Raw genomic sequence first — 26,114 nt, 5'->3', positions numbered from 1 at the left:
CTGTATGCTTGTCGACCAGGTGCCAGAATCTGGAAAGCTGACATGAATGGTACAGTCAGCAATACTTATCTCTTCAAAGAACTTCTCAATTCTAATCACTCAGAAATCCAATTGTTGTACAAGAATGGAATCCCTGCTAGCAGAGTTTCAGACCATCAGTTTGGACCATTGTTACTATATATGGAGAAGTATTTAGTGACATGGAATGAGTCCTCTCTTTATGTTCTGAGTCCAGAGGACAATTCTGTTGTGGGCAGTCAGCGGGCACTAGGGGCAGTAGTGGATGTTGTGGTCAGTGAAGATGAGATTTTTATTCTGAGGAAGAATAATGAAAGGAATCTTGTCCGGGTAGCTGTATATCCAGAAAAGAAGGGAGGTAGGTGTAAACCTTATTGTCAGTAATTTTAAAGGGTGGGGATTTGTCAGTATAATTGTGCAGAAATATTTGATGTGTTTTCTACTTGATAATGTGCTTGTATTGATTTTTTTTTCTATCATTCATTACCATAATCAGATAGCTGCATAGCAAAATTTTAATATTATGCTTGTCAACAATTTTGATATGCTGCATTTGCTGAAAATACATTTTGACAGATTCATATGATCATTATTTTTTCCATTATTATTTTCCATTTGCTTGAAGACTGCTTTTTTGTCAATTCTTTAAATTATATCTGAATTTCTAAAGAAAGTTGAAGCACTGTAGTTGTTTTCCTTGTCTGCCATGCATTGCATTTATCTTTATGTAACGTGTTCTTGCTGGTACCAAACTTGTTAAAGCAGTTTGTCAAGTGAGGCTATAACTGGGGAAGAAGGGCAGGGGGGATTTTGGACCAAATTTTCACAGAATTTGTGAGTTTTTATATACAATTATCAAAAGAGATTGATGGAATGATCCCTTCCACTTTCATACTGCAATCCTGTGTGGAACTTCTTTAACTTTTTATAAGTTGCTAAAAATTACTGCAATGATCAATAGCCATGATATGTAAATGTAGAGAATGTTTTTAAAGGTTTGATTTTGGCACTGGGACATATCCAGGACTGAAATGATCAAATTCTTATTTGTTACTTAAAGGATAAAACATACCTGTATAATGCAAAAGGGATGATCAGGATCACAAGTCAAACTAATATCTAGGTATATGTAGTATGTTATTTTCAAGCAAGATTTTGAGCATTCTTCTTTCTATTCTATTTCAGAATCTCTATATCATAAACTTTTGCATGAGAAGGAGAAATATGCTTTAATGCGACAATCAGCACCGCCAGTAGAATCTACATTGCATGTTAACACTTCTCAACAGCCCAGTCAACCTTCACCATTAGACTTCATCCAGAATAAACTGAAATCAACCATAGAGTCCACTGGAGGCTCCATTAAATCTGGGGTTGAACATCTCCTGTCCTCCATGGATCATTTGGAGGACTCGGTTGAGATAACTGAGCACGAGATCGATCATCGAGATCACCCTCATGCTCAGCCTCCTCAGGATCTTCCTCCAGTGATAAAACGCGAGACTGAGCTCCACCAAAAACTGCCTCCGGTCGTGAAACTGGAGACCCCAGACTTACTGACTGTAGAAATTTTCACTGATAACATTCCCTCTAGTAAAAAGGACACAGTTGACAATCCAGATGAAAAGAAAATTGTTTCCCCAACCACTCGTTTTAATCCTTTTCTTAAGGAGGATTTAGAGACCAATTCAGTCCCAAGTTCTTCTGATTTGCAGATTGATAATTCTCATGACAAATCTTCTATTGAATCTACAGGAACATTGATACCTAGAGGACCATCAGGGGTCAAAGTTCAAGCCACTCAAGATGGTAGTGCTAAAAATAATTGTGCTTATTCAAGTGTGACAGTGACAGAGGAGAAGTTATCATCAGCAGTTGGGGATGATGATATAGTGTTCAATTCTAAACACAAAAGGCACAAGAAAAAGAAAAAAGGTTTAATTTTTTTATGACTTCAATTTTAAAGAAATATCTTGAGTTTTGCTACCTATAAAAGTTAGATTGTATTTATATTGCTTCAAAAGCAAGAGATATGTTGTAGAGAACTGCTGTTAGTAATAGTAAATAGTAAATATTATATAGTAATTTGAAAGATTTAAATCATAATAAATCTAGACAGTATTGCAGTGTATCATTATCTACAAAGTTTGTATTTGCAGGATTGAAAGGTGACAGAGACTCTACACATTCCCCTTATCTTAGTGGTGTCTTGGACCAGGAAAACACAGAAGACAGCATTTCTCTCAAAAGTAGTGATACAATCTCCATCAAAAGTGACATCAGTGAAGGGCCATACTTCACAGAGGAGCTACAGGAGAAACCTAAATTCATGACTGTAGTTGATGCAGAAGGTCATGTGAAGAAAATGCGAAGCCGGGAGTCATCACCGGCACCAAGTACAAAAAGATCACACAGTGCTGAAAAGTCCCATCTAGCTCTCCCTTTGCAAGGGATGAGAAATTCATCTTGTGAATCCTTGTCTAAAAGTTTAGAAGAATTTGAAAAGGAAATAACTAGTTTGGATAACAACAAAACAGGCACTCATAAGCAGGAAGTAGAGTTAGAAAAAAAAGGTCATTTAATTGAGTCTAAAGAGATACATGTACAAAAAGATACTGAAACTTCATTAGCTCCGAAAAAGGAAAAACAAATTTTGGATGTAAAGGATGAACAAATACCTGATTCATCTAAAACTCCCAAAGAAATTGTGTTAAACACAGCATTATCTCAAATCACCACTTCTGTAACTGAAGCAGAGAAGATTTTATTAAGTGACAAGAAGGAACCCAGTGTAGAAAAATTAACTAAATCTTCACCTGTCTCTAATAGCTCCTCAGAAAATTCTCTTCTAAAATCACCTGCACAGAAAGACCCAAGTCTCTTTTCATCTCCAGAGCCAGATGATTTCTACAAAATGTTCACATCCAATAGCAATGTGACTTCACAGAAGGATGTCACAGAGCATCCACTCATGCCTTCAACCACAGAAGATCATGAAGAAAATGAGATTGTCAGTTCAGGAAAAGATGACATGGAGGAGCCTTCATACAAAGTGATCAACAACTGGTCAGAAATATTCACTCCTGGCAATTTGTCCTGTCTGTGTTTGACTGACACACACATCTGGCATGTGGATAGAAGTTCCAACTTGTGGCACTGCAGTCTGACTAATCCAGGGCTGAAGTGGCAGAAGGCAAATGGCTATGCCAAGATGATAGCAGTGTCTAGATCTGGGAGTATTGTATGGAGACTGTATAAAGACACTGTATATGCTGGGACCAAGTTAACAGCCAAACATCCAGAAGGTCTGAAGTGGATAGAGGCAGTTAGGGAGGTGCAATATATATCAGTGGATGAAAGTGTAGCTTGGTAAGAATCTTGTAAATTGTGTATCATTATTTAAATCACCTCATTGTAGTAAGGGAGATGATGTGCCATACATGTAGCATCTGTGTCATGGCCGTCATGCATGTAGATGCAACTAAGAACAGATCAATCATTTCTACTTACATATGATTGTATTTCCAAACTGCAATATTGAGAGGGAGGGGGTTGAGGGTACGGGGTATCACCCCAGTCCCTTAAGTACAAATTTTATTTTTTGCTCGCCTGAGCCAAAGGCTAAAATGAGCTTTTCTTAGATCAACAGTTGTCTTTACCACTGGGCCAGTTTCAACCAAAATTACAACAAAGCTTCCATATACCAAATTCAAGTTCAAGGAACAGCCACACCTTTTTCAAGGGGAGAAAATTAAGAATAAAGAATACAATTTTGTAGCATCATTTCAAGAAAAATATTTACATAGAAGCATCCACAGGTATTGTAATGTTTTAATCATGTATTGTAATGTTTTAATCATGGACCCAAAGGAGGGATGGAAGGGGCACAATAGGTGATCAGACTTTTTCATAGGGCTGTATTATTTAAAAAAAAAAAACAGTTGAATTGTTAAGTTTGAATAATACAACATAGTACATATACCTTAGTAGAATTTCAATAAGGAAAGTATTCTCTTTGGTCTTGTTCTTCTTATTTGTTTCATTTTCATTAATTTTTTTTCTCAGGTACCTGAAAACAAATGGTGATGTTGTGATGCAGAAGGGCTTGTCCAGGGACAGGCCATGTTTTAAAGCAGTGAAGATCACCTGTGACTTCAAACTGACCCAGATTGCCTGCTACAAGGGAGTGGTCTTGGGGTTGACTGACCAGTGCCAACTGGTGTATAGGGTTGGAATAACCAAGGAGTGTGTGGAAGGAAAAGAGTGGAAGATTATTAAATGGTACAAATTAAAGGCTGTGTTTTAGCAGTGTAGTTTTTTTTTTCCATGCATTCATCACAAACATTCACTGCATTGTTTTTTTTTTCTTTAACAGCAAGTGTAGTCAGGAAATGTTGTTCAGTGCCATTGCTTTTGGAGTGGATAGGATTTTGTGGGCATTAGATGTTCTTAATAGGATATGGTTTACCACTGGTGTTACCATGGAAACTCCAACTGGTGATGGAAACTGGTGGGAGGTAACTAAGATCAAATGGCTTATCAAGTAAAACTAAGAAATTAGGTTAGGTTTGCTTGTCCATCCAGTTTTGATTCTGCAATTTCGTCATTTCCTAAAAGGAATTCTATGAATAATGCATTGTAAAAATACATTGTATTGTAAATTTCAGTCCTGTTTATTTTATATGGAATAGCTACCGTAAATCTGGAAATTTTTACGTCGATTTTATTTTGCGAATTCGGGTCAAAATGCTGTTGATTAATTTTTACATTTCAAAATTTTGCGAATGATCACTGCTTTGTTTACATTTTCTTATTGGTATTTTATTTTTAAGAAAAATATTTTTGCGAATGCAATGAACTCGCAAATTTGCTAAAAATTTATCTACAGCAAAAATTTCCAGATTTACGGTATTTTACTTCATGCATGCAATAAGACGATGTTCAGATCCAGCTTAACTCCTTTAACTACATTTTCTCATAATCCAGGTTCCAGTCAGTGAAATTGTAGTAAAGGACGTGTCTGGAATAGATGCTCTACGGTCCCTGGCGGAGAAGTTTGATCCTCAGAAGCTGGCTTCCCTGATCAGCTCCCAGACAGGTGGACTAATCACAGCCGGTAAAGCTGGGGTGTGGGTGTGTCCAGAGTTCAAAAACCTGATACAAATCTGTAGAGGAGTTATCCAAGGTAATGTTTCCACTCTCCCCCCCCCTCCCAAACAAAAAATTTATAATGTGCACTGCGTAGTTGTTAAGGAAGTTGAATTTTAAAAAGAATTTTAAAATATTTTCAATGTTCACATATAGATAAAAGTTACTGGTTGATTATCATCTTAATTCAAGATGTACACAAGATTCATAAAATGTCAAGATCTTGGCTTTCTTTATCATTTAGGACATGCATGGGAAGTGGCAGAGATCCCTGGGATTGTAAGCTCTGTCATTTGGAAAACAGTCACTGCTCAGGCTAGCGATGAAGGTAATGACTTAGTAACAAGACAGTCCAGTTACAGGTTGACCAGAAAGCCTTAGGAGCTACAGTCTTGCCAGAGATTTCTTGTTTTGGTCATTATTCCACATGATCCTTTAGTGATTGTACATTATACACATTTTTATTGTTTGGTAAACCAATATTGAGTGAAAAAAATTGTGAAAAGTTTAAAACAAATGTAAATTTTTGTACCTTTTATTATACTGAAGAGAAAACAAATACAGCTGCTATCGGTATAAAAATCTGTAGTGCATATAGGTACATTGCTTTTTGCATAAATTGCACAGGACTTATTTGGGCTAGTCAACCTAATGGAGACATCTACACTTTTTCATCAAACCTGGAGAAATGTAGCATGGTGGAGTCCCCTTCCTACAGGAAAGGAGTACTTTGTCTGTGTGTCTGTCGGGATGCTGTGTGGGTGCTTACTGAGGACAATCAGATCTTTATACGGAATGGGATTAGATCCAGTAATCCACAGGGATCTGGATGGTGCAAACTGGACCTTACTCAACTGGGTATGTGAAGTTGACTAGAAATTGTCATGTTTCGAGATAGATGAGAGATGCCATACATGTTGGAAACTCATACAGTCCATGAATGCATGAATAAATTAGTACAAAGTAAAGTGAAAGTTTTAAAAACTTATTTGTGAGAAAAACACTGGATGTCAGATAAAAGCATATTTTAATGGGACATTTCTAATTATACACTTTGAGAGAGAGAATTAAATATTAAAGTAGAAATAACAATTTCTTGTTAGATTTTAGATGCAGAGTTTGCAATAACTTTACTGCTTTCATTCCTAGGTGACACCGTATTGACGTCAATTAGCTGTGGAACGGTTCATGTATGGGCAGTGGATACCCAGGGGGTCGTGTACCAGAGGATTGGGGTCAAAGCCCCGACCTCCCACTCCCTCAATGCTGCCTGGCTTCCAGTAGATATGGGCAGACAGACATCTACAGTATTTACAAACATTGCAACAGGACCCAAAGATTTTATGGTTAGTATAGTCATATGATTATGCAGAGATCACAAAAACAATCCTGACATTTATTAGAATCTACCTGTAATTTTAATAAATAAAGTTTTATAATTTTACTACAATGATGGTAGCTCAAAGTTTAGTAAATGTATACAGCTGTACTTTTATAAACTGGTAAATCCCAATTACCCCTGGTAAAAAAAATTTTGTAACAATTTACAGGTGTGGGCCATTGATAACCGCCGTCAAGTTTACGCTAGGAAGGGTGTTACAGAAGACATGCCAATAGGAGAGGACTGGATCCATGTCCCAGGTATAGAGAATTTTTTTTTCTGCAAGCTTTAATTCAGTCAATAATAAAACACTATAATTAATGTATAAAGCAGCAATCAATTTATTGTATTTTAAACTTAGTCATTGATTATTTTATTTCTTCACAAAGAAAATCAACAAACTATTGTGTTTTACACAGGTACTTTAGCCACACAGTTGACAGTTTCAAAAAAGTGTGTGTGGGCATTAAATCCCAATGGAGAAATCCTGTGTCGCTTTGGCATTTCTATGAAAAATCCCACAGGGGATTACTGGAGAAAAGTCCCAGGAGTGTTTGATCAGATATCAGGTATAATAGCATTCAGTAGTATAGATGTGGACTTTATGATATTCAGGGCTTGTGTTTGTGTGCTTTCTAGAAGCATAAAGCATTATTCAAGCAAGAACTTATTAAAAATAATAATCTTTATTTATGTATGTATTTTAGTTAGCCATTCTGATCAGATGTGGGCAGTGAGTCAGGAAGGACAGCTACACAGAAGATTCACCAAGTATTTAAATAAGAACAGTGCATCTGATCAGGATAAACTGCTACCAAAGAGAAGCTCTACCAGTATCTCCAGCGACGATGGGTGGGAGTTATTGTAGAAATCAACACCATGCTGTCAACACTATAGAAATTAACATCATACTGTCAGCAGTATTGAAATCAACATTATACTGTCAGCAGTGTAGAAATCAAGATTATGCTGTAAACATTGTAGGAGTCAGCACTATGCTGTCAGCAGTGTAGAAATCAAGATTATGCAGAAAAATTTGTAGAAGTCAGCACTAACCTGGCAGCATTATTTGAATCACTATGTTGACAGCATTGTAGGAATCATTTCTAAACTGATAATATTGACATTTCCATACGGTATTATTAATGCAAATCCATAAACTAAACCCTTTGACCTTTGATTGATTATTTTTCCTGCCCAAATGGTATTTAGAAGACAGAAATTAATGCACAAAGGATATATTTTTTGTAGTCAGCAGTGTAGAAATCAACACTGAAAATTTCAACATTTAAAATACTGTAGATCACTAAATTTTAGCGACACCTTATTTTCGCAACATAGTCTTTGACTCTTGATAAGCGAGACAAAATTTTCACGAATTGTGGTTCTTGCTATATATTATCCTAAGGAATACTACTATTCGTGACAATTAAATTTTCGCGAGCTAGCTGTCTCGCGTAATTATGCGAAAATAAAGTTCTCGCAAATAAAAAGTGATTTACAGTATCTGAAAAATTACCTTTATTCCCTGTACATCAGACAATTTTACCAGATGAGAATTTTAGATTGAGCATTTTTTTTATAACATGTATATTCACTTTTAGGCAATTTTCAACTGAGTAAAATCCATTTTGATCATGTTTAGGGAAAACAATTTTGAGGAAATGTGTATGTGTCAATAGTCTGATCATGTCAATTCTATCTCTTTTTTTGTTGCGTCTTGCACTCATTGTTTAATTGATTGGTGTTGACAGATAAACACAATTTATATTAAGCAAACTCAATACCTGAAGGAATTTTTATCTCATATTTGTAATTGTTTGGTAGCAACAAAGTTGTGCATCTTTTGAGTGCTTGCCTGTAAATATCTATGGTTTTGTTATCCTTTTCATTTGTTTGTTATTATACTTTTTTAATGGAGGCATTTTATGAGTAAGCATATTTTAGGGATTTCTGCCATTTCTAGTCATTACCCAGAGGAAGTAGAGCTTTAATCAATACATGTTAATAGTTATTTTAATATACACAAGAAAAGTGCACAATGCTGTGCACCATGTAAAAATTTATCAACATTTAAAAAAATATATACCGTATTTCGAAAAATTACGCACTTTTTTCTAAAATAAATTGCTGTACATCATCACAATGGGATTTTGACAAGTTTTTCTTTCAGGTGAAACACGGCTATCATTACATACCGTAGTATTACCTAGAGACATTTTTCTTTTGTTTATTGCCATATTTTAAACTTCGTATATTCACTATGTTCTTAAAAATGTCACTTTCACATCTTTCCAAAATAACATGAAAAAGTAATCCATAATTTGAGCTCATGTTGATCGTCTCCAAGGAAAACAAATGTTATTTTAGACGTTAACTCATGTTATGTCATGTTTCCGTAATGATAGTGCACATGAACCTTATCTGCCAGACAAAGTAATAAATCATTTTTTAATGAAATACAATAAAATAAATATTAATTTTAGGTTTAAAATAACTCATTGATAATCTGCATTATTTAATTGAATGAAAGGAAGCCAATGTTGTGACACACGTGCGCTTGTCAAATGATAATTACCTACAAAACCCTTTATATTAAGCAATGTTTTTACAGTTACAGCACTGATTATTTACTGCCATGTTAATTGCTTTGATTATTTTCTTTGTTAAAAAGGGGGTCGGTTTATACCTTTATGTGTGATTGTGTGTTGATTATACGGCACTTTAAACAATTAAACACTTTACCTTATCTTATACTTACCGGCCTCTTGTTTAAATAATTGAGAGTTGACAAATGAAATATAAATTATGCTAAAACTTTTAATAAAAGTGGTATCATTGAAAATTATCATTTGTTTGTCTACTTAAAGAAATAAATACTTTGATGTTTCAATTTCGTTTCCTGTTAAAATATTGTAAGAAAATTTTCAGCATGATTATCTTGAACCAAAATTAAATATGAGAACTGATAAAACTTTCGACAATATCTCTTGCTTTGTTGAAATAAAATTATTTCATCTAAGTCACATTATTTCAAAATCACCGTAACTATTCTTTTAAAAAATCTGTTAATACTTTTAAATATTATCTTGTACTTTGTTGAAATAAATGAATAAATAATTTTCTCCATATTGCTGCGATATGGATGTCAGGATTAAGAGAAGTTATAAAGTGTGTATTTAAAAAAAAGTGTGTTCAGTAAATTTTTGCACTTAATCCTGCGCCGATTTTCGCAAATTACCGCGATTTTCATTGTAATGCTTGGTAAATTTTCTGTTGCTATCATAATTCATTTGAAAAAATATATATTTATTATCTCAGTCAAGCATTCCAGGTGTATGAACAGATTTATTTGTTTTACTTTCTTTCTTCTTTTTTTTTTTTTTTTGGTCATTAACATATATGCAAATAAAAATATATAATGTTCATAAAGATAATGATTACAATGCTTTCATAATTAAAGCTAAAAAGAAAAAAATATTTTTTTATTACCGACTTTTTGGCATTATTCTCTGCATGCATTATCTGTATCAAATCAAATACATTTTTCTACTTTACCAATACAGGGTTTTAATATTTTTAAAACAAATACCTAGGTTAGTTTGATTTGTTTTTAAACGTCCAAGTGAACCAAAAAGCAAAAAAATTAAAATTGCACCACCATTCCATATAGTGAATCATTGTATCAAGTTATTTGAGTGCAGTGTTAATAAATCTAGAGAACTTGATGAAATAGTACAATTTTCAATAAAAAATATGTATATATTTTTGAACATCAACCATTATATTAGCAGTATATTTTTCATAATACTTTTATTTTTCTTTAATTTCTTTTCATTCCAATTTCTACATTTTATTTATACATGTACTCTACTTCTGGTCTGGATTCCCCATATGTTTATTATTGAGACCCTTAATCTTTCATTTTGTTAATGCCTATACAGCCATATTTTATACAGTATGTATTGCAGCTGTAAAAAATATAAATGTATGCATGTATCTAATATTTGACTGTTATAAAATTAAATTACCATAAGAAATCAGATTTCTCAAGCTTGTAAATGATGAAACTGTTAACAGTCACTCTGTTACAAGCCTAATAATTAAGTAATTTCCTTGAGGAACATATATGCGAGATATAACTGGAGACAGGCCTTAGACAAAAGATGGGGATGGGGCAGAGGCAGTCATTAAAAAAATTACAAGAAAGGAAAAAACTAGATGCTAAAACTTGTACGGGGCTCTCTCCTCCAAGACATACTAGAAGTATAGCATGCAGTGGATGAGAGATGTTTTTAAAAGACATGCCCTCCTCTCCCAAATGATTTGAATTTTTCCAAATCCAAGGGGCATAACTCTGCCCAAAATGGCCCGATTGTACCCAAAACAGAACTTGATCTAGGTATTCTCATGATAAATCTGTATACAGAACTTGATCTAGGTATTCTCATGATAAATCTGTATAATAAATTTCATTTCAATATGTGCTACCTCTGCAAAAAAAATGAACAGAAACTGCAAATTCTTGGAATTTTTGTAAGTCCAAGGGGCACAACTCTATCCAAAATGGCCCAATCGTACCCAATATAGAACTTGACCTAGATATTCTTATGATAAATCTGTATACCAAATTTCATTTCAATATGTGCAACCTCTGAAGAAAATAAATGGAAACTGATGGTGGACCAACAGAACGACTGACAGCAGCAAAGCAATATGCCCTCCCTTCTTTGAAAGGGGGGGGGGGGGCCATAAAAATTTAATTATTCAATAAATGAGCACTATTGAGCAAATATCATATTCATGAGTCATGAACTCAAAATATTTTAAAGATATAAATTTATTGTGGCATCCTGAGATAAAAACACCATCTTGCTAAAAATATGCATCAAGTGTGTCCTTTTTATGCAGCAATATGTCCCAAAATGATCATGTATGTACATTTCAGATTTCGGGAAAAAACAATATAGTGAGTGATTCTGTATTATGAAGAAACACATCCATTTTCCTTGGTTGTTCAAAGTATGAATTTTCACTCCTGCAAGAGAAAAAAGTCCAATGATTTATTAGAATGACCTCCTTTGAATTATCTTTTTTTTTCCAGCTGTTTTCAATATACATTTGAAATAAATGTAAATTGACTTTAAAAAATCTGAACATTTTGTAAGTATTTAAATGTTTCATTTTATTTATTTTCTTTTACATTTAGCATTAAGTTGCAATAGATTTACTTGGTGTAGTGTGTACTGGGTTGTAGAAATCTAGCTTTATAAAAAGCATCAATTTACATTTCTTTGACTCCAGTTTATAATATCTTGAACCAACCTGGAGTTCTGGATTTTCACTTTTGACTTTCTTTTCACCTAATACAGTTCTGTAGTGTAACTTTATAACCCTTCCACCTTCCTTGTGCATTACTCTTTGGTATCCACTCTCTGAAAGTATAAATAATTATACATGTACAAAAAAAATCTCTAGGAAAAGGTGAATTAAAAATCAAACTCACATTTAACAGTAAAAATACTGAGAGGCTAAGCTCCACTCCTTTTTTCATCATGTTCATCTATACATTAATAAGCATTTGGTGTGAAGGCCTAAAATTAACTTTAATAGAACGATAAAGGGCTCCACAGAAGTAAAATGTGAAGACAAAAAAGAACTGTTGCAAAGGCGAAAGTGGGATATTAGTATTGCTTCTTCACCTTCATGTATTATACACTCTCTCCTTGTGCTTTAATGTCGCATCTTTATAGCACTTTGGCCTAAAGGGAATACAAAGGTGCAATTGGGCCCAACAAACTTTGCACTTTCACCTCAACAACTTTGCATTCTCATACCTTTGGCCTAAAGGGGAGAATACAAAGGTGAAAGTGGGCCCAACAAAACAACAAAACCTGCCCCCTTTTACTCTCCCTTGCTCATTGCAATATAAAAGTGGAATTAAGAAGTGGAGGAATATTGGATGACCATATGTTAACATGAATTAAAATTTGAAATATACTAGTGTAACGGGAGAAGAGAAAATGCAGCGGACCAGACCAGGATTCGAACCCGGGCCCCCTGAAATTCCACTCAGGTGCTCTACCGACTGAGTTATCTGGCCACCGGCGATCGAACCCGGCTGACCGCCAAACTAGTATTAGTCTTGTTAATTGCAGCTTATAGTGATTGATTGATTGTATGTTGTTTAACTCCCTCTCGAGAACTTTTTCACTCATATGGTGATGCCACCACTTGCCGGTAGAGAGCTACAAATTTTGTCCTATGCTAGGCACTCAGGACCATTGAGCAGTGAGGAATCTTTTTCTTGCCAGCACCTACTGCGACACACGACCTCTGTTCATACGGTCTCATCTGAAGGACCGGTCTCCACGTCCCACAGTGGGAGTCGAGCTCACAACATAAAGATCAACTCCTAACTTTGCGACTCTAGAGCAGACGCTTTAATCACTGCCCCAAACGATTGACGCAGCTTACAGTGATGAGCTTTTATCAGAAGACATAGATAGAATGTTCTATTGTTAAAATGATTTTGTCCTACGGACCACCACTTGCCGATAGAGAGCTACAAATTTATTCGTAATGTAGCAAAAGAAACATGGGCAATAACTCGTACTCACTATAACTCAGTGCATTTACTACGAACAATCTAGAGAGTTCTGAATGTAAACATGGCAGGTAAATTTGAAGCGAGAGAAAAACGTTGAGAAAATTAATTGGATTTTCGTCTTTAGATGGATTATTTTCTGGGATAAAGGCATAAGCAATCTCAAAAAGGTTTGTTTTTATTAATTTGGTAGTTATTTCCAGTGCAAGTCCTTTTATATTCTTCAAAATCGTTTCAGAGCGGATCCGCTCCGATTGGCTACATTGCAAGTATATGGGACGTATTCTAACTGTGGTGAGCTCTATCCAGGCCGATATCCACGGCCCAAACCATTACATAGACTTATTCCGAATTTACTCTAAATAGAATAGCAGCGAATACATCGACTAGGCTTTTACCAATGTAGAGCAAAGAATTTAAAATGTATATCATGAAGTTGCTACGTGGAAAATGAAGATTTAAAACTGAAGCACAACGACTCTTGCTTACTTCTGCTTATTTCATCTTCAGGGACACCTTCCTTCCTCAACTTCTCTTGACCCTTGGTACTTGCAATGTTGTAAACCGTGAGCCCAGCGTAATGCCACGCGAGGAATCCTGTAAATAAGAGTGCTCCAGCTTTAACTATTCGTGGGAGTCCAAATTTATTCCCATCAAATCGTTTTTTCATGCTAAATTGAAAATTAATAGTATTTTAGATGGTATTCTCTCACATGTTGACAACCGGATGTATATTACGGTGCGTTTAGCATGCACAGTTTAGTCTGCAAATTGTAACCCAAGAAGTTTGTTATAAAGGTTATACATGCAGGGAAATATTACAAATAATCAGTAAAATAATGAAGAATAATTTACAATTTCAAACTTAAAAGTCATGAAGAGGTGAGTGCATGATAAACGAATTTTTATTGCTGATGAGATTGATACACTTGGCACTGAACGGGCCATAATCTATCCCGCGGAAAGATGAACCTGGATAAAGTAACTGTGGAATCTGCAAAGAAAGACTCATCAGTGCACTTCTTTCCGTGCCAGATAAAGTACGATGGTGATGCTGAAGTAAGACGCTATTTCAACACCTCCATAAAAACGTGCAAAGAAGAGGATAAGCCAGGTATTAAAAATATACTATCTTAATAAAATTGTTCAAGAAATACACAGAGCTATGCTCTATCCTCTGTAGAAAGTAAATAAAGGTCCTAACCATGATTAGACTGAATTCGACTATGGAAAGTTCCATACACGGTAATACCTGAACAATACATGCAGCTCTCAGGTTGTGTGACTGGTCAACAAGGGATGCTTAATCCACTGAGGCACCTGATCCCTCTTCAGGAATATTTGTAGGACAGTGGCCCTTGTTTTATACCCTTTTCATACATGTGTATTGTTTATGGATTTTTTTAAAGATTGATCAGTGTTCATTATATTCATCTTTTACACCTCAGTTATAAGATACTTAACTGTTAAATTTTGTTTTGTAGACACATACACAGCTTGCTTTCGGGGTCGTACATTAAATGGAAAGGTAGAAAATGTTCCAAGTGGCTATTCAGGTGAGTTTATTTGTGCAGTATATTTGACTTCTACTAAAATTGCAATGCATTATAATAAGTTATTTATCATACATTTCTTCATCCCCAAAATATTCTCTTGAATCCCGTTAATGTCTGCAAAAAAGATGATTCTTGTATATGATAATGTCATACAGAAGAGCATCCTTTTATGGAAATACCATCTATACCATAGGTAAAGTACAGATGTTACCTAAGTTGTAAAGTACTTTGCACCTCTGTTTGAAATGGTAAACAGTTACACAGTGATTTAACTGTCTTTTATACAGGTACAGCTTACTCCACTTATATTGAACTCGCTTATTTTGAAATTCCGCTTACTTTGAAATAGAAATAAATCCCCATGCAGTTTTTGCCTCTCATATTCTTTGCATTAAAATAACGGTTATATTGAAATTCTATTGAAATTTCGCTTATATTAAAGCCACTGATCGGTCCCCACAGGTGATAATGAGTTGTTTTCATAACGGTTATATTGAAGTACTTCCTGGCGGCTGTCGTTACGGTTGGCGACAGTAATTATGCTTGATTGACCAGTTGATATGTTATACACAGTTGTGATTAATAAAGTTTTTACCTTATGTGTTTTTATACTGCATGCTCTTACGAAATAAAATTCTTTACTATCAAATTCTTTGCGTCCACGTAGTTCATTATATAATACGGACATATCGAGAGTCAGACTATATAGCTAAACATGATATAGTAACCCTCACAGATCTAGGAAAAACACATAACTTTGAAATGAAATAGTACTGTCAATGGCTATTGATATGCCTAAATTAGAAATAACTAAGGGATTAACCCGAGTACACTTACGACGAAATACAAGCAGCAATCAGCAGTACTACTTAAGAAATAAACAACGTTATTCAGTGAACATGGCGTTATGAATAGCAATTGCGCTGCTGGCATATTCCATGATGCGCGCTAGCGCATCATGGAAAATATGCCAGCAGAGCTATTGCTATTCATAATGCCATGTTCACTGAATAGTGAATAATCGTTGTTTATTACCGGTACTTATATTTGCATTCTTTGATTTTTTTTTTCAAGAATATCAGAGGAAATCCTGACTTACATAAGGACGCAGCTTCTTGTCTTCAGTAAAGAAAAACATATGGCTTTAAAATCAGTAAACCTGATTAATGCTCCTTTTCTCTAATAAATCACAAACATGTTTATAAAGTATTTCCCTCTCAAACACAGTTATCTAGCTGGATAGAAGCAGCGCCGTCATCACATTTTTGTTTTGATGCAGTTGTGACGTCATCGATCAACGTTATTAAGACCTGACGAAAATCAATAATTTAACACTATGATGAAAAATGAGAATGCTTTTATAATGATTATTACTCCACAATGCTTTTCTATAATTTTTTTCTTAGTTTTTCTATTTATTTTTAATAGCTAAAATCATTCTTGAAATAGATATATACTAGTTAAAGAAATTTTCTCTTTCTGAACGTTATTACCCAAGTGTGAAGAGTTATCGTTCTTTGTTCAAATATGCATGATACAAAAAATAAAAATATGGCAGTTCTCTATAATTTTTAAAAAGTTTTATTATGCAATTAAATACATTGACCAAAATTGAATTTTTAAAGATATAAATTAGCAATTTTAAATATTCTGAATTTCATTTTTCTTCAAAGAATATTATTAAAAACTTATTTTTATTCCTCTTGTGAAACATTTCATATATATACTTCTCAACACGTAACATATATGTAGAAGAGATTGTTCTACACGATTATGATAGAGCAGTTGCATTCATAGTAGAAGCAGTTGCGTCTATAGTCCTATGAACGCAGCAGATGACTACATGTTCATAGTGGGCGAGAGCAGTGAATATGCAAATATAACCATTTTAAGTCCAGTGAATTTTCTCCAAAGTGTAAATAAATGCGATCGGGGAATAATAATGAGGTTGAAGATTGTCTTTTCAATGAAACGGAAATTAAAAAAAAAAAAAAATTGAACTTTCAAGGACTCATATTCTATGTAATCTGTTTACTGTTATAGTTAAACGATAACAAAAATAATTTGTTCGGTTTTGTTCTCCTTTATTTTAGATCGGGATTGAACTTGTAAAAATGGCGGCTTAACGATTTCGCTTATATTGAATTACGGATATATTGAAATAATTTGCATGGTCCCTTGAATTTCAATATATCCGGAGTAGGCTGTATATCACTGGAAAGGTAAAATATATCCCCAATTATCCATATTTTGACTTCTTTTTATAGGTATCATAATGAAAGAACCAAGGCGTCCATTTTCTGAAGAGGAGGAGAGAAATGCCATAGTTACTCACACATTTGATAAATTCTATTACTGGAATCTCGACAAAAAGCCATCAGCTGATGATAGATACGCTCAGATGTTGGACTGGATTCATCTGTCAAAAACTGTAAGTTTATGAATAAAGAATGACAGCTTATAACATATTGATTTAGCCCCAAGAACCAGTTCACTTAACTTGATAGAATAATAATTTATGCATAGTGTTTGAAGTTTCTAATTAAAGTACAGGGGATTAGTTCAGGAATTCCAAATATCTTGTGCTTCTAATGGTTTATGGAATGATGTAACAGATTTTATCATTTATCTGTAGAAGAAAGAAAATAAATGGTCATTTATTGCTATTAATTAATGATGATTATTCCTTTGTTATTTCATTTCCATGATTTAGAGTTGCTTTCATGTATTGCTTTTCAGATTAAGCTTTTTCGATTGATTACCTAGCTTCCTTTTATTTTTTTTCAGTTACACAGTCCTGTTGAAAGCACAGACAGTCAAACAAGCAATGTCAGTATTTAATTGGAAATTAAAGTTTTCTCTTATAAAAGATTAGTTTTGTTATTTTGAATGATATATATATTCATAGATAAAACTGAGCATTCCCTTGCAAAAAGATTTCATTCATGATCACAATTGATTCTATGAAATTGTTAGGTTGGCAGTGTGCAATATTTAAGGTTTCGGATGCTGCACATGACCTATACATTTTGTGAATGAGTGATTAGATTTAAATAGTAATTCCAATGAGTTTGATTCTTCCTAGATTGAATGTTGCTGGAAGACAAAAAATTCAAAGCAGCAAGTTTATTTGGTCTGTAGAGATGACTGTAAAGGGTTAGGAGGTGAATAAAATATAAAAGTTGATGAAAAATGTGTCTACAATTATGGAGTGTAAGGTACTTGATTGATCAATTCTGTAAAATGGAGAAATTCTCCCAAACTGCATGAATTCTTGTGCCATAAATTGCTTTTTATATGCATAATAGGATCTGTAGCGTTATATATGGTCCAAGAAAACTATATAAATCCATTACACGACAGTTCTGAGTTATAAAACTTGAAATAACTTGCATGAAAGATCCATCAACTCTAGAAGCACAAATTTTCATGGGGATAAAATTTCATTGATTTGTCATAAAAAATTGTTTTGTGGGCATTTAAGTTCATTGTTTTGAAAGTAAGCCTATTCAATATATAGTCATATAAAATTTTAAGTGGGATTTAATTTCGTTGATAATTGTAAACAACGAAATAAATGAAATTTAATCCCCCATGAATATTTGCTTTTGCAGTATATTTATAATGATTTTTGACAATCAGGTAGAGATAATCTACACAACTGAAGGGAAAATGTTCTTAACGATACATATGATCTGTTATTGATTACATTAGTGGAATTTCCAACACAGAATTTAATGAAAACATTTCTGTTGCTTACTGGATTTGACAATCAAATGTTTCATCTAAAAGGATCAATACAGATCAAGGCGGGTTTAACTGGTCAACCAGGGATGCTTACTCCCTCTAGGCACCTGATTTCACCTCTAGAATTTCCAGGGGTCCATATTTTATGCCCTCTTCACAGACTTGTGTTGTTTATAGAATTTTTGTTTGATCACTGTTCATTATCTTCACCTTTTACATCTTTGAGTTGGATTATCTTATAAACTGCTTCTCAAGGCAAAGAGTTAATTTCATAAACCAGCATAAAGTGAGAAATAATATATATATTTTGATGTTCTCCTGCCAGTCCTGGGCGTAGTGCATAATGCAGTTGCTCTAAAGTGGCAGAGTAAACTGATTGGGGAATTAAATCTCACTGTAAGACATGGACCTGTCCTTCTGATGAGACAAGTTTTAACTGAGATCCTGTGTCACACTGGGTACCTCACTGCTCAAGGGCCATAACTCAAATACAGATCTATATTTGCAGCCCTCCACAAGAAAGTGGTGGCATCTAAGTATAAGTGAAACATTCTCAGAGGGATTTTTAACAAAACAAGAAAAACAATTTTGATGTTTCTGTGATTTATTAACAAGAAATATCACACCTGTGTAAGGCACCTTGTCTTCTAAGGGGAAAGTTAACAACATTGTTAAACAAAACCAAAATGAGGAAACAATGATAATTATTTTTTGATTTACAGTTTTCACATCAACCTATTTCATGTGCACTGTGACCTTATAAATAAGCTGCAAAACCTGGCTAGTCAATACATTTCTTAAAATTTCATATCAAATCTAATGCTGATTTCTTGTAAATGCATGCAACAAATTGTAAAGCCCATCGATTTCTTGCCCTATGACTACACTTTTTAAATGCCCATAATGAAAAACTTCATCTTGTATTAAACATACACAAAGGTATCTATATACAGTGAAACAGATCATGGGTATAAATATTAAGACATTGAAAACAGTACAATAATTTGTATCTCCATAATATGTTTTAAAATATTTTTTTTCAAAACTAGTTTTGTCAGGTTATATAACATTTATTCTTCATAGTACTTAATACTTGCATGTATAACAATACTAACAATATTTTTCAGGGCAACAATATAACAATGTAAACATTTACTACCCCCCTCCCCAAACATCCTTACACATATAAATACATAAATTGAAATAAATTTATACACCTTAAAATATACTTTGGTACAGCAATACAACTTATAAATATTAAAGTATGCATCTAATGCATATCCATTCAATATATACAAAAAATTACAGTGCTTTTAATAAAACAAGTGCAAGAATGTTAAGAAAAAATGATGTCACCAACAAACTGCATCATATGATATAATAAAACAAAAATTACATTTTCAAGCAAGAATCAAGTTACATCAAAATAACTTGTTTATGCCCATTAAAGTGAAATTCTGTATGCTGAACTATTAATAATTTAGTTACACAAGGGGAAAAAAGATGCCCTTAGGCCAACACACTCACCCGAGTCATAATGTCCCTGCTGTTGTTTATCAGCAGATTTTTCAATATACAGGTTATTGCTTTGTAAACTTTGATTTTAATTTAGGAGTCACAATTATCTGGAGCTTTCAACTCAGGAAATATTGTTATTTAAGCCATTTTGCTCACGTGCACTGTATATTCCTTAAAAGTCAATTTTATACTTGCATCATTTATAAATCAATTAAAGTTTGTACAAGAAATAATAAATATACTTAAAGGTGGTCATATCTACATATAGAGGTAGTTGTCAGGTAAAGATAAATACTGGTATATGTATATACCCTGGTAGATTATGTGGGGTAATATATAGTCCTTAATAAGGGAGTTATATAATGTGTATATTTTTATGTAGTATTGTATTTTATAAACTATCAGGTATGTATACATATATTCTATAATACATGTATATAAAGTACAAGTAACTTTAACTTGTGCAAATTTGCATTTAAGTTTTAACCATGACTTGGTGTGGCCAAAATTGTGTACTCAGGCTTAGGTGCCACTGTGCAGTAGTCTCATGATCACTAGGAGTGACTTCTCTTACTATTTTTTTTGTCCTAATTCTTTTAATTACCTATTTTCTATAAATTCTTCAGAATATTTTAGAGTTATAGAGCAATACTGGAAAATCTGATTTACTGTACAATGTACCATAATTCATCTATTTTTTTTCAACTTTGCACATAAAAATACACTATGTTTAGCTTTAATTTGCTTTTTTTTAAAGACAGTTTTATAAATTCAGTGATGCAGTAGTTGCTCTTGAATTAATGAGATTACTTTTTTAAAAATTCTATCAATTAGGAGATCAAGAAAGGAACACATACTTTCTATAAGTTATCTAACTTATTTTAAAAGCACCTTTAAAATTATATACTGCAAATTACTATTGAAAAAGAAAAATATATCTTGGATGAGATGAACCTACTAAATGCATATTTTGTGGGTCTTAATCAAAACAATAATAGCTGTCAAATTTAAATTACAATTCTAGTCAATACACATGCAACTCCAATCTCTTTGCTGTTTTGTGGTCATTACAAAATTAGTACGTGTGAAGCATATACATAAATGTCAAGGAAATATTCACCAGCAAATCAAAAATGGGAAAAAAACTGTCATGATCAGCTCAAGATAAAAGTCAGCATATTTTAAATTACACATAAAAGAATTAAATGCAAAATTACAAAATACATTGTTACTTCATGCAATTACTCTGTGGATAGATCCTTTGACTAGTATATTAGTGTACAATATGACTGAGACAAAGTGTACCACCAATAAATTATCACCTTCCTTTGAAAAGAATACTGTGACTGTCACAGTGTACATGTATACTTTATTTATATATTAGTACCCTTTAAGCTGATTTCTCAGCATTTTGTAGATTTTAAAACTTACTTTATTTCAAGAGTACCCTTTGAAAATATGCCATATGTCTGTTACACATTGAGAAAGTAACAGAAAATGAAAGATCATCTATCTGTACACAATTATTATACCCTAAGATGTACAAATATATTATTTTGTTAAATAATATTTAAAGTGGTAAACAAAGCTATATTCTAACTTTAAAGTACACAAACAGCAAATTTACTAAGTGTAAAATATTAGTGGTCCTTATTGATGCTTTTGTATAGCAAATTCATAGATAATACATGATGTACCAGTACATGTACATTTTACTATAAAATATACATGTACATACTTTTAAAAATGTTTGGTTAAAAGATCTTTAAGGCTAATAATTTCATTTTTATTTGACTGAAAAAATCATGACTTCTTAACCCATCAGCCCCCCCCCCCCCTTCCATCCCCCTCCCAGGATACTGAATTTTATAACCACCATGTCTTAATTTTGTTCTTATTGCCAATATCCCCCCTCCCTCCTCTAAGCTAATTCTTAGTTGAATTAAAATTTCAAACATGCCTTTGTAAAAGGAAATAATTACAATGCATTTTACAACATCTACCCAGACCAGCTAATAACACACTACTCCTGTTGCACAACTGAACTGCCCCTTAAAATTCAGACTTGGTTTTTTTTTCAAAATTCCGACTCGGCTCTCTCTTTGAGTTCGTTGATCTGTTGAAGAAGACTGGAAGTGCTACTGTGAAGAGAATTTCCTATCTGACCGTGATCCAGTTTCATGTGTAGATCCTCAGTCCAGTCATCACACTCGTCAATACTACACATTGAACTCGTTCTACTGTTCATTCCCCATGAGTATTCAGAATTGGTTTCAGAGAAGCGGTCTTGAATGGCCGACTTGTACTCGTGAATGGCATCATTTAGGGACCACAACTGAGTCAGGAGAGAAACATCTAGTCGCCTTAAACCAGCCTGCAAAATATTGTAAAGTTATGAATATCTTGTAATATACATATTAGGTACACTTGATGGTGTTTAATCGAATATATATGAATTTAATAATATATGATTTATTATCGGATATCATTTTAAAGGCCAGAGAAAGCATAAACTACAAGAAATAATACCCAAAGTCAGCGACAAAAAATTGGCGGCGTAAATCGAAGGTTTTTACAATGCTTGGATCTGTAGCTCTCTGCTTTATCTGTCTGTTGTGAATTTTCTCAAGCAGAGAGCTACAGTTCTGCACTACAGCTAACCAGATGCTTTGCAACATCTCTCTTCTATACAATCTATTATTGTGTAACAGGAAAGGAGAAAATGCATGGCTAAGCCGCATTATACCCTGTATCTCTAGTCAGGTGCTCTACCAACTGAGCTATCCAGGCCGATATCCACGGCCCTAACCATTATTCCTAAATGGTCTTCGCCCTCGAAGACAAAACAACCAAAGTTCTTATTAGACTGTGGTAAGACTTTCTCCTGCAATTCCAGGGGTGGTCAACGGCACCAAATCTGTAACAGGAAAGGCGAAAATGTATGGCTGGACCCGGAATCGAACCCGAAACCCCTGTATCTCTAGTCAGGTGCTCTACCAACTGAGCTATCCAGGCCGATATCCACAGCCCTAACCATTACATTCCTACTTCCTTAAAATGGTCTTCGCCCTCGAAGACACAACCCAAGTTCTTATTGCCCCTGGCAGGACTTTTACCCGCGACAACCCAGGTTCGAATCCTGGTCACGGCACCAAAAATTATGTAACCGGAAGTAGAACTCTTCAGTGTATAAATTACCAAAGTTACTAGCCAACTCGGCTTAAAGGAGTAATATCTCCAGTTATCAATGATCAACCCAGGTAAGGGGATTTCTGAACTATGGTCAACGCTAAATGAAAACACAGTTGTAAGTTTTATAGATTTAATAAAGTGAGAATTAACCGTTGTAAATGATAACAAATAATAAATAATGATCAAAATTTAACAAACAGAAAAGTCTTTGAAAATGGCACAGGATAAATAAAGCTTTATCAAAAATAAAATGTAATTTAATCTGAAAAAATGAATCTCAATAATCTCAATGAATAACCTCAATAAATAAATAATTGAAAAATGTAATGAAAAATGGAAGGAATGTGGCAAACTTATGAAAAATAATCTATGTCCCTACTGGGCCTCCATACTTATGAAAATAGTCAAAAATCCTAAAGAGATGAAAAAAATGTAAAAGGAATGAGCTACATCACCCAATATGACACTATCAACACTCTAGAGTTAATCTGGAAATATCAATACTAATTCTTATAGGCTTAAAAATAACTGACCCAGAAAATAAACAACACCCAAAAATAAATAATAAATAGTGGTTCTAGAAAATAAACCTGTTATCTACATATATATACCAGGCTGGACTTGGAAAGGGGAAACTAAATTTAATTTAAATACCCTACATCCTAACTGTTTCCTAACATGTGAAAAACGTGAAACTAAATCTAAGCTAAAACCTAGAGAACTGTTAAACCATGAGGTTTTCTTAGCTCTCTCTAATCAAATAGTGCTCATAAACCATGAGGTTTTCTTAGCACAGAAAAGAGGAACTAACCATGAGGTTGTGTTCCCCAACCCAAGTGAAGAAAACTGCTCCACGGGTTTAAATACCCTGGCAAGGCCCAAAATAAAAACCAATGACTATCAAAGATCCTATAGCTAAATTAACCAATCAGAACGCAGGTATCAAAAGTACTAATAGACTACACATGGATGACATTTCCTGTTTAAAAAGCAAAACATGTGGAATGTCAACTTGTCCTCACTTATAAAAGACAAATAATAAAGGGCTTTTATGTAAGTAACAACTGAAAACAAATGGTAAATAGAATTATCAGATTGAAATACCAGCAAATACTTGTAAATAATGAATTACGAAACGATGGTTTTGAAATAAAAATCTAAACCACTACAATTGTAATTATGTAGGGGGTGGTCGCAAATTGATCGTGACTACCCTGTGTTCAAACTATGTATTTCTACATTCTGTACAGTTGATAATACAGTCAACTTCAATATCTTGAACCTGAAGGTTCGAGAAATACAGTGTGAAATACTTATTGAATAAGCGATTGGGACCAATTAAATCACTTCAAAATATCCATGGTATTCAAGATATCAGTGTTCGACATACCGAAGTTAAACTGTAATTAAGTTTTTTCATGCATGCATAAATATATGCATGACAATATTATCAGATTTTTAGATGTAAGGTTTTTAAAACTTAATGGAAGCAATAAAATTTTAGTGTTAACACTGACCATTTCTTCCCGGAGCTTTGACAAAGCATTGTTTAGCCTTGAATATGGTGACCGTGGTTTATCGTCAACACCCGAATCTTCCACGACCCCGTTCAACCTCGAGTGGTCCATTTTCTCAGAATCGTTAATTTCTCCATTGACAAGTATTCGTTGGTCTGAGTTTTGATTTGTTTCTTCTTTGTGATGTTCACAGTCTATATTTGAGATCTCCGCCTCAGAAAAACACTTGGGTAAAGGCGGTAGTCCGTTTACGTCCACCATTTTGGCTATTGACCATCGGTAATATTTTATGCACTACATTTATGAGAATATGAAAGCGTTCGACCCTCAGGTGTCAATGTGCTTTGACAGGTGCTGTGGCTTTCATTGTAATCATCTGCGAGGCATCTACCGGAAGTCTCACCTGTGTTTAGAGTTACGTGCCCTTGACAACAGGTGGGTGGATCCAAAGTATCATATTTGACGCTCATTTAGTCCTAAGCTTCTTTCTGCTCCCTACATGCAGGATAAATTATGTCATCATGCAAGAAAATATGTCAGCTTGCACGATAACTTTGTCAACATGCAAAATAATTAGGCCTATCTTTAATTTTTTAATTTTCAAATTCAATTTAATCTTTTTAAGAGAATTTGGAAATGGGTAAAAAACATTGTTAACTTAGGGTCTTTTCTAGCCTTAATTGTTAATTTGAAAATTAAGTTGAAAGTTGAAAATAGTTGAAAATACATAAATTTCCTCTTGGACCACCGGTAACTGCATATCTATTAAAACTAGAACTGTCCAAAAGGGACAACCCCCCAATTTTTTTTATAGATAAGGTGCAAATTAAGTTACATGTATTTATAAATGCTAGTATTGGTGTTCACAATTTGTTTAAACATTTAGAGTGAAATTTTACTGAAAATTGATTATATGTTTTTAATAAATGAAACTAAGGCATACAGCCTTATAAAACATCAATACTAATATGATACAGACCAAACACAAATTATAAACTTTTTTTCTTTCTGTGACCTTGAACTTGCACAAATGACCTTGGGTCAAGGTCATGTAACACCCTCAGGTCATAAGCAATGTTTGTATAAAATAGGAACTCACTTAGAGTTTATCCATAAGAAAGATATGGACTAGCTGGGCACAAATTATGAAATTTGTCTTTCAGTGACCTTGAACTTGGACAGATGACTTTGTATGGGTTCAGAAACTTCAGATAATGACACACTCTCATGTCATAATCAATCTTTGTGTGATTGATTGATTGTATATTGTTTAACTTCCCTCTAAAGAATTTTTCACTTATATGGAGATGCCACCACTTGCCAGTGAAGACAGCTGCAAATTTTGTCCAATATGCAATTGGCACTCAGTGTCATTGAGTACGAAGGGATCTTTTTCATGCCAGCACCTAATGCAACACATGACCTCGGTT

The 26,114-nt window shown here is 33.9% G+C and overlaps 4 protein-coding genes across 4 annotated transcripts; 2 read left to right on the top strand and 2 right to left on the bottom strand.

The window, feature by feature from the left end:
- Positions 1 to 3: 3 nt before the first annotated feature.
- Positions 4 to 7,790, top strand: LOC134248753 (tectonin beta-propeller repeat-containing protein 2-like; the record flags this gene model as incomplete). Its single annotated transcript, XM_062731149.1, has 12 exons — positions 4 to 376; positions 1,204 to 1,953; positions 2,178 to 3,387; positions 4,084 to 4,299; positions 4,394 to 4,535; positions 5,005 to 5,203; positions 5,411 to 5,494; positions 5,794 to 6,024; positions 6,316 to 6,512; positions 6,717 to 6,807; positions 6,967 to 7,116; positions 7,255 to 7,790. Coding segments are annotated over 12 exons (3,804 nt in total), but the record flags the coding sequence as incomplete, so codon positions are not given.
- Positions 7,791 to 11,369: 3,579 nt separating this feature from the next.
- On the bottom strand, positions 11,370 to 13,903 carry LOC134248751 (uncharacterized). The gene is made up of 3 exons (XM_062731147.1): positions 13,644 to 13,903; positions 11,873 to 11,982; positions 11,370 to 11,585 (listed from the first exon to the last, which is right to left on the bottom strand). The coding sequence occupies exons 1-3, from the start codon at positions 13,822 to 13,824 to the stop codon at positions 11,580 to 11,582; spliced, it is 297 nt and encodes a 98-aa protein (XP_062587131.1). The 5' UTR covers positions 13,825 to 13,903; the 3' UTR covers positions 11,370 to 11,579.
- Positions 13,904 to 14,076: 173 nt separating this feature from the next.
- LOC134248750 (ribonuclease H2 subunit C-like) lies at positions 14,077 to 17,579 on the top strand. The gene is made up of 4 exons (XM_062731146.1): positions 14,077 to 14,268; positions 14,639 to 14,710; positions 16,978 to 17,141; positions 17,498 to 17,579. Exons 1-4 carry the CDS (start codon positions 14,121 to 14,123, stop codon positions 17,549 to 17,551), a joined length of 438 nt encoding a protein of 145 aa, XP_062587130.1. The 5' UTR covers positions 14,077 to 14,120; the 3' UTR covers positions 17,552 to 17,579.
- A 4,471-nt stretch (positions 17,580 to 22,050) lies between these two features.
- LOC134248749 (leucine repeat adapter protein 25-like) lies at positions 22,051 to 25,074 on the bottom strand. The gene is made up of 2 exons (XM_062731145.1): positions 24,685 to 25,074; positions 22,051 to 22,349 (listed from the first exon to the last, which is right to left on the bottom strand). The coding sequence occupies exons 1-2, from the start codon at positions 24,943 to 24,945 to the stop codon at positions 22,053 to 22,055; spliced, it is 558 nt and encodes a 185-aa protein (XP_062587129.1). The 5' UTR covers positions 24,946 to 25,074; the 3' UTR covers positions 22,051 to 22,052.
- Between the last annotated feature and the right edge of the window lie 1,040 nt (positions 25,075 to 26,114).

The sequence above is a fragment of the Saccostrea cucullata genome, unplaced genomic scaffold (assembly GCF_032062105.1).
Source record: "Saccostrea cucullata isolate Sc308-1 unplaced genomic scaffold, CSIRO_AGI_Scuc_v1 ctg3977, whole genome shotgun sequence".
NCBI lineage: Eukaryota > Metazoa > Mollusca > Bivalvia > Ostreida > Ostreidae > Saccostrea > Saccostrea cuccullata.
Note: the sequence above shows the minus strand (reverse complement) of the source record. Positions and strands in the feature narration are given on the sequence as shown.